We start from the raw sequence: 14,160 nt of genomic DNA on the forward strand, positions 1-14,160 counted from the left end.
CTTTGGATTTGGCATAAGGAATGAATGAATTTGTAGACCCAAGAAGACCCTCTTAAGGCCATGTTAAAAACACATGCATAGACAAATGAAGTTGCTACTCAACTCAGTTTATATAACCCCAGAAAAAGTGGCTTAAGACTCATTGTTACAGTTACAGTATGGCTTAGCTTTAAGTTGACAGTAGCTCAAATGGCCTATTTCCTCCGTGATATGTAATTTGCATTATTCAACTTTTTCTTTCAGTATAGCCTTATTTAGCTCACACTCACACTCACAATAATTGTCTTCTCTCCTCCATTCAGAAACTACCTGTTCAGACTGGACCTCAGTAACATGTCGCTGATACAGGTAGGCAGACTGGTCTATCTATTGCTCTTCTGCTCTTTAAATTAGACATAAATGTCTCAAAGGATGTGGTATGCACGCTTACATAATTTACTCATGGAAGATGTCATATTATTGTCTTTTATACATTGCATATTTTTTGGTTTTGTTTACTGTGGAGTAAACAGTGACGGTGCCCTAGAGATAAGGCTGTTTCTTGTTTTGTTTGGTGACCGTTTGCCCTATGATGCAAATGATTTAATCCACTTGCATAGCTTTGCCTGTGGGAAGAATTGTACCTTACATGAGTACACTGTTGCTCATCAGTATGCATTGTAACATCGACATTTGGTTACAAATGACAACAATAAAATCAAATGTGTTTGGTGTCTTTGAACTCTAAACGGTCCCTTCGTTGCTGCTGCTATAGGCTGTATTTGCGTCAGTCGAGAACTAAAAAAGCACTTTGAGCACTTCGTCAAATTACTTTATTGAGATTTTTTTGGCAGCATGGTCGCTGCTGTGTTGCCTAGTTTCTACTACATTACAACTGCATCTAATGTCAGTGAAACATGATCGGCTTTTATGTGACATCTTTGATTCTCTGTCAGTGAGCTTGAGGTCTCTGTAGTTGATGTTTGATGTCTATTAAGCCACCAGTAACAGTCTTACTACAGACATATTTGTCAATTTTTTTCCCAAACTGCTGCTTTTTTTCAAGCAGAAAAAAAAACATACTCAGATCAAAGATATGGCGAAACCACTGTTGTATTATTAACGTTAATGATAGGGATATTTTCTTCTGAAGATAAGTGCATGCTGGGGTAAGAATCAACACGTATATTTGATTATCTCTCTATGTTGCAGGGGGTATAATGAAATTAACACTTGCATTTTCGTGCATCCTCTTTCATTCGGTGTAGTGTGTGTGTGTGTGTGTGTGTGTGTGTGTGTGTGTGTCTATGTCTGTGTGTTTGTTAATGTGTTGTAAAAGGCCTAGGGCAATAACGTTGATAGTGATGTGCTAGTAAGGTATCTCTGGTATAGCCAAGAGTGTTAGCTCTGGGGCACAGGGTTGCTGTATAGTTGCATCAGGCATTACCAATGACAAGTCTCCATGGGACTGTGTGTAATCTTTACCGGTATATGACTGTCAATGGAATAAAGAAAAAGCTGTGTTGTTTATATATAATCCAGAGAGTACAGTGCAGCAGTTTTCACACTTCAAATGCCCAGAGGATATCTCGTCTTCTGGGTTTTGCCCAAAGTTTACCACTGCTGCAGGGCAAACTGAATTAGCAATTCTGTTAAGGTTAACATCATTTGTAAAATATGTAATTGGAAAGGGACATGAGTATTAAGCATAATAAAAAACTCTCTAAAAGCAGCAGCAATACTTGTTGGTCAATGAGCGAAACCCAACTGTTTCTGTTGGAGGGTTATCTTGGCTGCTTTTGCACGTTTTAGCTCATTAACTACAAATAACCACAGTTGATGCCAGTGCAATATGCATAAATCATCAAGAAAGGAAACTTGATGTAATCGGCCCCTGTGAACATCTAGAGGGCTTTATTTGCTTATTCATTTTAGAAAATTAATTTATTGGTACAGCATAAAAGGAAGCTCTGACATTTGAAATGTCAGAGTTGGCTGCTGATAAAACATGCATGCTGCGTTGTTGGACTGTAAAGCACGAGTCAAACAGCATGGCTGATGTGAATTTGGATGATTTTTGCATGAAAAACATTACTGTTTTGACTTCTTTGATGTTAGATTTCCCTCAAATACACCAACAAAGAAGTTTCTGTTTTTTTAATGAACAGTTCTCACCTGGATCAACATTTTCACAACAGTGACTTTGTATTTTAACATTCACAAAAAATGTGGTGATAGTACTGCATTGAATGGATGTAGAGAGGTAGGGAATCAAATTCTAAAATGTGTGGAAATTTGGCAGGTTTTAAGTATAGCTGCGTGATTTGAAGTTAAACCACTAAGTATTTAAACTTATTACGTGCCCCCAGGCTTGTTGTGTGTGACATTTATAAAAATGTTCTGAAACTCTTTTTGAAGTATCCAAGAGAGAGACGCCGAAAGAATTGAATTTGCAGCATCAGTTACATTTTTATTTCAAGGACAACGACCTGCATTATTTTTAACACACTTACCCCCCTTCGGCACGCAAAAGGCAGCATCACCAGATTGGACTTTGGCTGACAAAGTCCCCTTTCACAGCAGACACAGCTGAATGACATGATGTGTGCGGCTGCCACCCGTATGCCACTGCCCATATCAATGCACTTTTTGTCTGTGTGTTCTAGTTGTCTATTTTTGGACGAGATAAGTTGACTTACGAAGGTTTTTATTTGTTTTAGCCCTGAGTTGTGTTGTTCTCTGAAGCTCTATGAAACTGATCTCTTTGTAGTAAAAAAACATTTCATGTCATCTTAGCAACCTTGGATTTGTAAGAAGAATGTACATTAAACATTCAGTTAACATACATACAATTGCTCACAGACCAACAATAAAATGTACATTATTCCTGAATTTTTTAATTTGGCACACTCACTCACACACTGAAACACACACACACACACACACACACACACACACACACACACACACATCCCGGGCTTCTTATTGTGAGCTATAGGGACAAAATTAGGTAGATCTTTCTTCACTCTGGGCCATTGCGGGGGTGTCATCCGTGATGCCAAGGCTGAAATCAATGAGAACATTATACAAACTGCCCGTTGAAGCAGAGAGCAGGGTCTGTGCCCCCCCTGTGCTTCATTTGCCAGGAAACGAAAGCTGTCCAACAGAGACGACAGAGGAGGAGGGCGGCATCTTAAAATACTACTCCCTTTTCTTTTGTTGTATAACCCAATGGAATAAAAGCAAATCCAAATCTCCCCACTTGCCAGTCCGTAGCCTCTGCCTTCCACTTCAAAGGCTCATTTCTCCAGGGCATTTAGTTTTAGAATTCCTGAACCGGCGAATGGTTGCTTCAGTATCCAACAACCACCTGTCAGCGGCAGAGGGCTGTTTTCACACTCCGTTTGTTTGTTTGTTTGAGTCCAGGCTTTTAGTTTAATTGTCTGCACTCCCTCATGACCCTCTGTGTTTTCCTCATCAAAGCGTATAGCTCTATTCTAACATCGCCGGCTTACCAATGTCTGCAACCAATTCCATTTGAAATGTATAGTTTAAAGGTGCTACAAGGAACTTTTAAATATTTCTGAAACAGTCTAATTTTTCCTCTGATGATCATAAATTACATGTTGCTATTTTTATATCGTTTTTCTTAATGCCTTTGTCATGGGTATACGCTCACCCAGGAACTACAGCTGGCGTAGTAAAAGCACTACCGCTTTTGTCCAAAGGGGGTGCAAGAATGAACACAAACTGAATGTTCCTCGGAGCACCTTTTAAGGACAGGTCAAAACTGCACTGAAAGTTGGTTAACTACAACACAATAGATTGTAATAGTGAAACATAGGATGAAAAGCAATAAAGTTACACATTAGCCAAGTGCTACTAGTGCTATCATCTTGTCAACAAAAGAAGCTAAAGAGTTGTAAAGGTACACCATACTGTCCAGAGGTGACATCATGCAGATATGAGTATTTTTTTTTAAAGCTAAGTAATTGCACCACAAGGAACATCTGAAATCACATCATTACAGCGATTGTGTCTTAATGCCATGATAGTAAGGTGCTACTGCTTCCTATTGTCCTCAGTTTAGCCTTGGATTTTTTTGTACATTTAGACTGGTTGTTTGTTTAGTTGTCTTGGATTGTTCAGTTCCCAGTGCAAAACCAGGCCTATACGATCCCCGTCTGTCTATAAGGGTTAATACTGAGACTCAGCAACCTATCTGCAGCTATTGCATCATGATTGTTATGTGGATTTTGTGGGATATATTCTGTTTATCACAACCGAGCTGACAGTTGAATGTCAGGTACATTTCAGTCCTAAGTGAGTGGAGCTTCTGTTTTAGAAAGCTGCTAGTTAGGGCTGTTGGTGATTCCGTTATAGGCTTGGGAAATTCTGTGAAAAAGATGTGTGTGCGGATTCACTGAACACCTGGACTCCACACACCATTCCTAACTCTTACACATTGAATGGCTCATTCAGTGCATCCACACCATTTTCAGAACACTCTCTGAAGAAGTGTGTCAACTAGAGCTGCACCGCTGCAATCTTAGGTGACATGTCCCTCTTGAATGCACCTTTACAGTTTGTACAGTACTTTTTTTCAAGCTCTCCAACTTTTTGAAACGGGAACGAAGTGAAGTTCTTTATATTGTCAGTCACCTTCCAATGGCGCTTTCTCCCAATTTACCACTTGAAAGCGAAGCATTACTTTGTACTTTTTTACTTCTAAAGTTTTAAGATTCAGCCAAAGTAAAATGCAGCAGCTACCATGGGGGACCCAGGTTTGAAATGGACCCATCCCTTAGGGACTCAAAGCATGACAGGCTTTTTTCCTCTAAAATAAAAGGTTGTCCATTGAGAGCAGGTGAAACTCACACCGAGCCTATTTAGAAAACGTCTTGCTGATTGATTGTAAAGCAAACCAAAGAGGGTGGCCCACTCACGGTCTGATCACAATGCTGCATTCTCTGCTCTCTCATTCATCTGTTGGGGACCGGTCAGCCGCTCTGCTTTCCTAAATGGGGGTCATTATCATGGCATTGTAACCACACACCAATGTCACCATTACCTTCCCCCTATTTTAGTGTCCGCTTTTTCTCTTCAGTGCGAAACCTATTAGAGAGTGTTGGTGTTTGTGTGTGTGTGTGTGTGTGTGTGTGTGTGTGTGTGTGTGTGTGTGTGTGTGTGTGTGTGTGTGTGGTTTTTTGTGTCATCAAATGGATTCTTCTCCATGACAGCTCCAAATTAGAGAGAGCCAACCTAGACCAATTTGTTTCACACTTGAGGCAAAAGCACCAAGTGCAAGCACAGGAGCCCTTCATCTCTTCTGCTGGCAGTACTTTTCTCACTCTGTATATAAACAGGGGCAACTAAAGACATTTGAATATCATGGGAAAGTTCATCTAATGTTGATAATTATGATTCAAAATGTCATGAAAAAATGAATCTTCTTATATTTGTGTCACTTTATGTGTAGGCACTAGGCCTAATTATTCTAGAATATATGAAAGTTTCACGTTTTGAATAAAATTACCGAGAACTCTTCCATGATATTCAAAAAAAGGTTGCAGATGCACCTGTATATGTAATGTATGTGAGTTGAGACACACACATGTGTACATGCCAGCACTGCAGTCTTTTCCAGTGTGGCAGAGGGTTTTGAGCTCAGGCTTTTCTGTTCAGGGCACCTGGGAGAGAACACCTGCCACGGCCATTAGTGAGCAGGCAAGCGTAGAGGAATGAATGCGTAGGCAATCAGCGGAAAGAGAGAGAGAGACAGATAGAGAGAGAACGAGAGAGTGAGAGAGAGGGATGTAGAATAGACAAACAACTAGAGCACAGGGATAAATAATTAGGCTGTAAGAGGGAGAAGATAACAGGAAGAAAAATGAATGAGAAAGAGAACAAGTAGTTTTTATTGTCATTTTGAACAAAGAGAGAAGATAAAACATCAAACTGCCTAAGTTATAAGAAGACAGACACACTTTTAAAAGAAAATTAACAGTAGAAAACGACAGCAAGTAATTAAAGGCAGATAAATTACTAAAAAATATATATAATCATATACATACATACAGTACATACATATGTTTTGACAGGTGTGAATGTGAGTGCCAGTGGTACATAAGAAAGAGAACAATACTGAAAATCCCACATACCCCATTCTGAGCTGAGACAAATGAGAATGATAAACAGAAGTGGATATGAGAGATAGAAAGAGAGAACGAGAGAGAAAGAAAGAGAGAAAGACCGAAAGAGAGAGAGATAGATAGAAAGAGTGCAAAGGGAGGTTGACAAGCTTTCAGTCTGCTCCAGCTTAGGGCTTTTCCCTCTAGACGGTTCTCCCTGGAGAGCTTCTGTGTCTCAGTGGAGTCATGATACAAGAATAGTATAAAACACCTACAACAGGACTTGTCGGTGGAGCACTTTCAGAGTCTTTACAGACACCAACTCCATTCATTTGATTTTGGCAAATGCGTCATAAAGTTTTCAATGAATAAGGAGTGGTAACGTTTCTCTACTGCCTGATTGAAAATATAAAGTGTCAAGAAATAAATTAAACGGACTACTTTTTACACTGTACGTTTGTTCACGGCATTTCACACAGGACTGTTTTCTCAACAGGTTTTTTTGGATATGTCCATTAAAGTAGAATTTTCGATTATTCTGTACTATAATATTGAATTCAACCAACCAATTAAACATATTTATAAAGATGGACAACTATCCAGAGAGGTGAACACAAGCCCTGAGCTTTTGAGTGGCGATATGTGACTAAATCGCACTTTTTGTCATCGCCGGAAGTTATTATAGTTCTCTCTGCTCTCCATCCGCGTACTGTACTTCAAGAAACACACACACACACACACACACACACACACACACACACACACACACACACACACACACACACACACACACACACACCATCACCCGGCCAGCTACCTCACAGTGGGACTTGCCAGCCAGCCTACTCGAGCTGGGAATCAGATGCTGCTGCATATTCTTCGAGTTTGGCGTCTCTATCCTTCATCCTCCTTCTCTTTTCATTTTCAAAACATTCTTTCGCTTCCACTCTGTCTTTTATTTTTGTGTGTGGGATGAAGTGTTGGATAGTTGTAATGCTGGTGGTGGGACTGACTGCAATCCGCCTACAGGCTCTGTCCTATACAGCAACACCCACTGTAAGAGCTATATCTCTCTCTCTGTCTCTTTCTCTTTCTCTTTCTCTCTCCCTCTCTATCTCTCTCTCACTCTCTGTCCCTCTCTCTCTCTCTCCCTCTGTTTTGTTGCTCGGCCTGATCTCCGCCGCAATCAGAACAGCGGGAGGAAGGTGGTGGGAGTTATGCGTATGTGTGTGTGTGTGTGTGTGTGTGTGTGTGTGTGTGGGAGTGGGAGAGAGTGGTAAAAACAGCAGAGGTAAAAGTAAAGCTCGATCTTTTTACGCTGATTGTTGGTTTGTTCTCTCTATATTGGAATGCACATACTGTATGTCAGATGTTCTATGAGCAATTCTAACTATTGTCAAAAAAAAAGAAACAACAGCAACTTTTGATGGGGCCGAACTTTATAAAGTCTGAAATTGGAATGAATGAACATCTGTCTCTTTCTTCTGCCTCCTTCCTCCTTACTCTGGTCCTTTTGTACTTTTCAAAGCAATAGAAAAATAACAAAATAACAAAAAGCCGCAGCAGTGCCCTCCCTGTTTAGATGGCTCCTCTCTTTCTTTTCTGTATGTTACAAAGCACTAACCGGAGATAGAATATTGATTTGTCTCCCGCAGCTTACATATTTGTACAGGAGCACTGAGCTACAGAATTGTACATTATGTCTTTGTCTTTATGGCTGGATTGCTGGATTTTTTAGTTTTTTGTTGTTGTGAGTCACGGTAGTCAGCGTTGCTTTTGCCAGCTTGTGTCAGATGCTTTGTAGTTTTTCTCTTTCGTGGGGCTTTGCCAAGAGAGGTTGTTATATCCCGCTGCTCTATAACCATTCTTCACATACTGTATATATACACATTTATGCACATGATTACAGCAGTGTTGGTGTGGTTAAATTCTTTCTATCTCTCATTCTTTCTTTCTCTCTCTCTCTCTCTGTCTCTCTTTTCTTCTGCCCTTTTCCCTTTTTTTCACATGCACTCACACATGAGCAGTTATTTGACAAGGTGGAGGCAGCAAAAGGTAGCAGCCTCAACCTTATGTGAGAATATACAGGGTCACAAACAGTACTGACCTCACTTTTTATACTGGGCTTGAGTACCAGTAGCGTTGACAGAGATGGAGCGCATTGAGAGAAGAGGACATTGAATAAAATGTGAATGTGATGTACTGCAGGTAGAAATATATTAACATTTTATTTTATTTCTGAAATTTTTTATGGAAATAGAATTCATGCATTTTGTACTGTTCTCGGGAAACTAAAAGAACATGTTAATTAAAAAGTAAAATTTGATAGGACGTGCGAAAGTAATTATACCATAGTTTTAAAGAAACTCTGCAGAGGATATGCTTTAATTGACTGTGTGTTTTTTAGTAACAAAAACACTAAACCCCCCCTGTAGGTTTGAAACGATTGTCACTTGCTCAGGGCAGACATCAGCTGTAGACAGCGTGGATCCACAGCAGTCGGTTGGATGGTTTCCAACAGTGACAAAGCTTCACAAACTCAAAGAGAGAGAATTACAGTCTCTTTAGAAAACGTATCATATCACTTCTGTAGCTTAACCCGTCTCTCAGCTGTGTAAGTATATACTCAGTGGGTTTCAAGCAAACCCCTAGTTTTGACTAAATATGGAGCTTTTGTTAGTTGAAGAATTGGATAGCTGTTTATTTTTAGTTCAATTACAAAGACAGGCAGTACTTGATCAAAACACTTACAGTTGGACCAGGGATACGTTGATTTAAAACGTGTCATATATGTGATATTGAATGTGCTCGAAAGCAAACAACTTGGTGGCTAGTTGCTATCCAATAGTGCTCACTTTAAAGTGCACTATGTAACTTTGGGTGTGTCAGAGAGGTGACTTTTTTTTAAAGGTATATTTTCATAACTGAATAAACAAGCTTTCCTCACAGTAATATGTGATCCCTGGAACACTGTTTGACGTTAGAAAGCTTCCTGAAAAGTTACTTTTTTGCTGTTGTTGTTTACAGCAGCAGGGCCCACAGTTTGGTTTATCGACATATTTTGGTCTTACGTTTGGTTCCGGGTTCTTCGAAATATTTGATGTTTGGATTTATGATGATAGAATTATTCAATGCTAAGAAGAACATATAGAGAAAATATTTTTGGCAAACTCACTGCAGGCTCTGTGAATGTAAAAAAAAAAATCCCCTTCCTCTGAAACTGCATTGTGCAGCTTTTAAGCAAAAGTGCACATACACAACAGAAGGCTTTTTCCGATGACAGCAACATGGCAGTAAATGCAATCTGTTTGTTCCTCCCGTCGCTGTATACGTGCTGGTGCAGAGAAGAAGTAAAAGCGTTGGCAGGGCAGGCGGAGGAGGAGAGGTCTTTGTCAGTCCATCAGATAATCTGTGCAGAGATAAGAAAGGCAGCAACATGGAGGTGGAATGTAAACACCGTATTACCGTCTGGATCTCGTACCTATCTGTCGCAATCCATCCACACTGCCTCAACCCAACCGTACCACAGTCTCCCACTCTCACTTTATTTTCCTCTATCGCTTTCCCCCCTGCCATTGTGCATTCTCTAGATCCCATCTAATGAAAAAAATCACCTCTGATTCTCCAACGCACGTTTCACCTCACAGGAGAACATATTATTTTCTCTAAAGGTGTGAAAGTCTGTTGCATATTATCAGAGATTACCTCATCGAGTCCTTTTTGCCGGGCACATTAAAGGTGGTGTCAGCGATTCTGGAGAATGCTTTTGTCAAAATCAATGAATATCTGCTCACAATCCGCAACCTGTCCATTGTGTTTATGCACAGAAAAAAGGATCCAGTGGTAATATATAGCCTAGGCTCTGTAAACGGACATGGGGCTATAGCTACTTTCTACGGTGCATGGGCCAACTTTGTTTACTTACCCTTTGTGTACACACCAGTGTACAGAGCCTAGACTGTGTATTAAAACCAGAATTATTTATATATAAGCGTCGTCCAGAATCTCTGTTTTTTCCACTGTATGGAACATTCATGTTGGACATACAATATTCAGACCTTCAAGCCAAAAAAGAATTCTATACACATACTTCACTGCTACAGATAATAATAATAGATGTACATGCCAAGAAAAAGTGGCTCATTTATCCAAACTGGGGGACTGTAAAAAGCAAGATGTGTTGGGAGAGGACTGGAACACATTTTCAGGAGTACAGAGTAGTGGGAAAAAAAACAGTTCAGCTTGACTTCTGATTTTTGTCTCTTTAAGCTCCAACACACACACGTCCTCACTGGTATCCCGCAGGTGTGTGCACGCTGTTGAATTGCAGTGTTCCATGTGACGGAGCAAAGTCGGGCGCTCCTGTCTGATTGGTGTGCCCTTTTTGGAAATGCATGGATGGAAAGGTAATGGGGTTATGTAAAGGTACCACCATGCTTGCTTTTTTTAAAATTTCACCCCAAAAAACACAGTTCTTGGTTCTACTCAATTTTTAACAGCCATTACTCGGCATGACATTGGACCAAACGTGGGGGTTCTTGTTTTTTCAGCTTTCTTTGTAGTTATTTTGCTTGCCCTTCAGGTCACCTCTGTGTTGTTTTGTGCTTATTTTCCAAGTGGGAGACTTTTTTTTTCCTTTTTGTTTGTTGTAAGTTGTGTCTTGCTGAGAGGAACATGTCAGACGCTGTGAGACAGGAGTGGTTCCCCTGTGTGCTCAGGGGGTCTGGGATTCTGTCCTTGAAGTGATGTTTGTGTTCTGTGGTCAGCCACAGCCGGCTGATGATGAGCAGCCCCCCTCCAGGTGCTCTGTCCCGCTGTGGGACATGATGGTTTTTCTCTTCAGGGGACCAATAGCTCTTTACCAGATGGCATGGTGTGGAGGCTGCGGATGCTCAAGCTAAAAACGGCACTGGTGTGACACTGTGTATACTGGCTGGCTGTGTTCTGAAAAGCAGAAGGGGAATTAATTAGATACAGTTCCTTATGTTGCTCTTACTAAGTAATTGTGCAGATTCACCTTTTTTTTTTTACAATTTTTTGTGGTCATTAATTTATTCTTGGCTGTGTTTCAGAGGCACCAATCGAATTAAATGAAAATTGCAGTTGTTAGTAAAACAACAAATGCTTTTTGGATTCGTCAATAGCTTAGCCCTGAAAGTGAACTTCCGCAAACTGCAGAGAATTTAATCAGTGAGCTTTAGCCTCCACTCACTGTTTTCGGCTCACATGATAGAATTTTAAGCTATGTAATTGGATGTTTCTTCCAAAATATGTACGTCAACAATATGTACTTTGTAATTGTTTTGGAGTGATGACTTAACTTGGAGAGTTGTATGCTAATTCAAGCCATGGAAGGGGTCACACTTTGAGTCGTGTAACATTGTCTACGAGAAAACTGAACTTGAACTTAACTTCTCCAACTGGGGCACCTGAAATTAATCTTTCCACTTTTATATAATAAAATATGCTAGACCTACAGGTAATAATTCAGCCATGTCATATCTAATGGAATTACATTTAAATGATTTGATCTTATTTTATTCTCGGCAAGGATTTATGTTGTCCAAATTAATAACGAAAGTATAACTAGAAGAATTAGTCAATTCATTAATTAGTCAAGTGACAGAAAATAAATCTATAACTTTTTTGACGATTTTTTAACAATTAAAAGTGAAACCAAACGTTACTGTAACACTGGAACTGCCTTTTGAATTCCTACTTTGCCCTGAAACCTGATAGTAAGTAGTAGAAGTATTTTGGGATGAGTTGGAACCATTAGAAGCTCATACACTGCCTAGTAAAACAGCTGGTCTTGACTGTTTGCTGTTGTTTGGTCCCAGTGTGCATCGTCTCCCCTGCGGTGCATCGAGGTCGGCAGAGCAGAGCTGACCTGAACGGGCCACAAGGTCAAGTGTCACTGTTTGCTCCTTTAAGCAGGAAATGCCTTGTGCAAACTCCCTCAGCAACAGAGACTGTTGGGAACGGTCCCAATACACCGGAACATAAATAACCGCTTCTGTTTTTGTAGGTGTTTTTGTTGGACACTTCCTTCAAAATCCTCTGGGAACAAGAGGAATTGGCATTTGGTTTATGCTTAAGACACAGGGACTTTTTTCCCTCGTGCAGGTAATATCGGTGTGAAGCTGGGTGTGTATACATCCCTATGATTTCTCAAGCCTCGTTTCCACTGAGCGGCGCGGTTCGGTGCTGCTAGGCAACGCATTTATTTGTGTTCCCACTATCAAAAGTTGGAAAGGGTACCAGGATAACTAAGCCAAACCTATTTTTGTCAACCTTTCGTTTTGGTACCAACAGGTCCTACCAAGTAAAAGGTGCTGTCGGCAGTGGAAACGCAAAGCCAGATCTAGCGTTACAGTGCTGACCAGAACCGTGCTGTGCCGACCCTGAACCGCACCGCTCAGTGCAAACGAGGCATTGTATGTGCATGAAACACAGTCCTCAAAGTGATGAAAGGCAGAGTGGATTAATAGACTAAGCAGTGGATCAAAATGAATGAAAGGCCACGTAATGGACAATAAGCTGACCCTCAGTGCTATCCATACCCACAGTATCATGCTCACTCTCTCTTGCACTGTGTTTTGTTGAGTCATGGCTGATTTTCATTCACACCTTTCATTAGTTTCTGTGCTGCAATGTGGCCGTAGATTTAATTATTGATGCTGTCTTTGTCAGAATGGAAGGGGTAATCTGTGCGCCACAGAGCTGGGAGCGAGAGGAGGCTACTTGTCACAGTGTAATGTGGCTGGGAAAGAGTAACGACCCCTAATGGCATACGCAGTGATTGTGCAGGGCTACCTGTACGAGACCTATGGCTAGTCGTTGTTTATGTTTTTTTAACAAAGTGGTTTTCACAGGGATTTATGTCCCCCGAGCAGTTGTGTTGACTGATGCCAGAGGAAAATGAGTTGTATGGGTTTCTATATGTCTAAAACTAATATATACATGGTATGCAAATAGATATGTACACAACATAAGGGCACTGGTTTGATAGAGTTTATCAGTGTATTGTAACATTTGTCCTCCTCACCTAATTCCTTATCTTAATCTCAATTTGTTAACAACCACATTGAATGGCTCATTATTCAAATGTTTGTTTTATGGGAAAAAAAGGATATCAAATTGGATCCAAACACAAGCTGAACATAGAGACTTGACACAGGGTGAAAACAAGCTGCATATTGCATCATGTCTTCTGTTAAAAGGTGCAGTATACACAATGGTATAATGGAGCCACACATTTTGCTTTGCTCTTGCCTTATAGTCATGCCAGCCAGCACTGTTTAGGTCGCGAAAGAACATAAAGTCAGAGAAAAGATGTGCACTGGTGTTTAGTAAATGCACATTTTTGTAGAATCCAATTTTTGCCCATTTCCTTTACCGTTTCCTGTGTTTTTACACAAGGTTATCTGTGAAAAAACATTTCCTTTAATGAAACAAATAAGAGCCCTATGCATTATCTGCTTTGATACTATGATAGGGTATATATGTGCTTTACCTGCATATGTACCCATGTGTGTGGGTTTTTACAGTACAATAGGTGTTAAAAGGAAGAGAATAAATCCACCGTGCTGGTTGGTTGGTGATGGAGGAGAGACTGTCTGCTTTCACCTGGCTGTCAGCCTCCCCAATGTGGATTTACAGTGAGTGGGAGGCAGCAGCAGGGTGAGTGGGCAAACACATACAGGCTGTTAGCACATACTGAACCATACAATGTATTCAGCTCAACACAGAAGGAGAAGGGGGGTTTCTTCTTCCCCGGATGTGACTACTTGAATCAGTTTAGTTTTAAAACACCCACTACCGGGATTGTGTTACATTTACATATTAATAAGAAAGCTTGACTTATAGACTCATATTTCTGTATTTCATCCGTATTCCAAAATGGAAGGCTCATTTTTAAACTCTTAGTTAATGTAATTACTTTAGGATTTATTGACCATTCAATGTCCCAAAAATGTATTTTATGATTATTAATACTATTATTAGGCATACGGTAACATACATTATGACACACTTTTGTTAAAGTTAC

The 14,160-nt window shown here is 40.3% G+C and overlaps 1 protein-coding gene across 1 annotated transcript in view; it reads left to right on the top strand.

Annotated features, from left to right (window-relative positions):
* Nucleotides 1-14,160, top strand: part of sema5ba (sema domain, seven thrombospondin repeats (type 1 and type 1-like), transmembrane domain (TM) and short cytoplasmic domain, (semaphorin) 5Ba) — a gene marked incomplete at both ends in the record, with an annotated part of 90,012 nt that overhangs the window by 12,449 nt on the left and 63,403 nt on the right. The window contains one exon of the mRNA XM_080037795.1: nt 303-348. Within this exon, the coding sequence (XP_079893921.1) occupies nt 303-348 (46 nt within the window). The remainder of the gene's footprint in view (nt 1-302; nt 349-14,160) is intronic.

The sequence above is a fragment of the Ammodytes marinus genome, assembly GCF_949987685.1.
Source record: "Ammodytes marinus genome assembly, chromosome: 12".
NCBI lineage: Eukaryota > Metazoa > Chordata > Actinopteri > Uranoscopiformes > Ammodytidae > Ammodytes > Ammodytes marinus.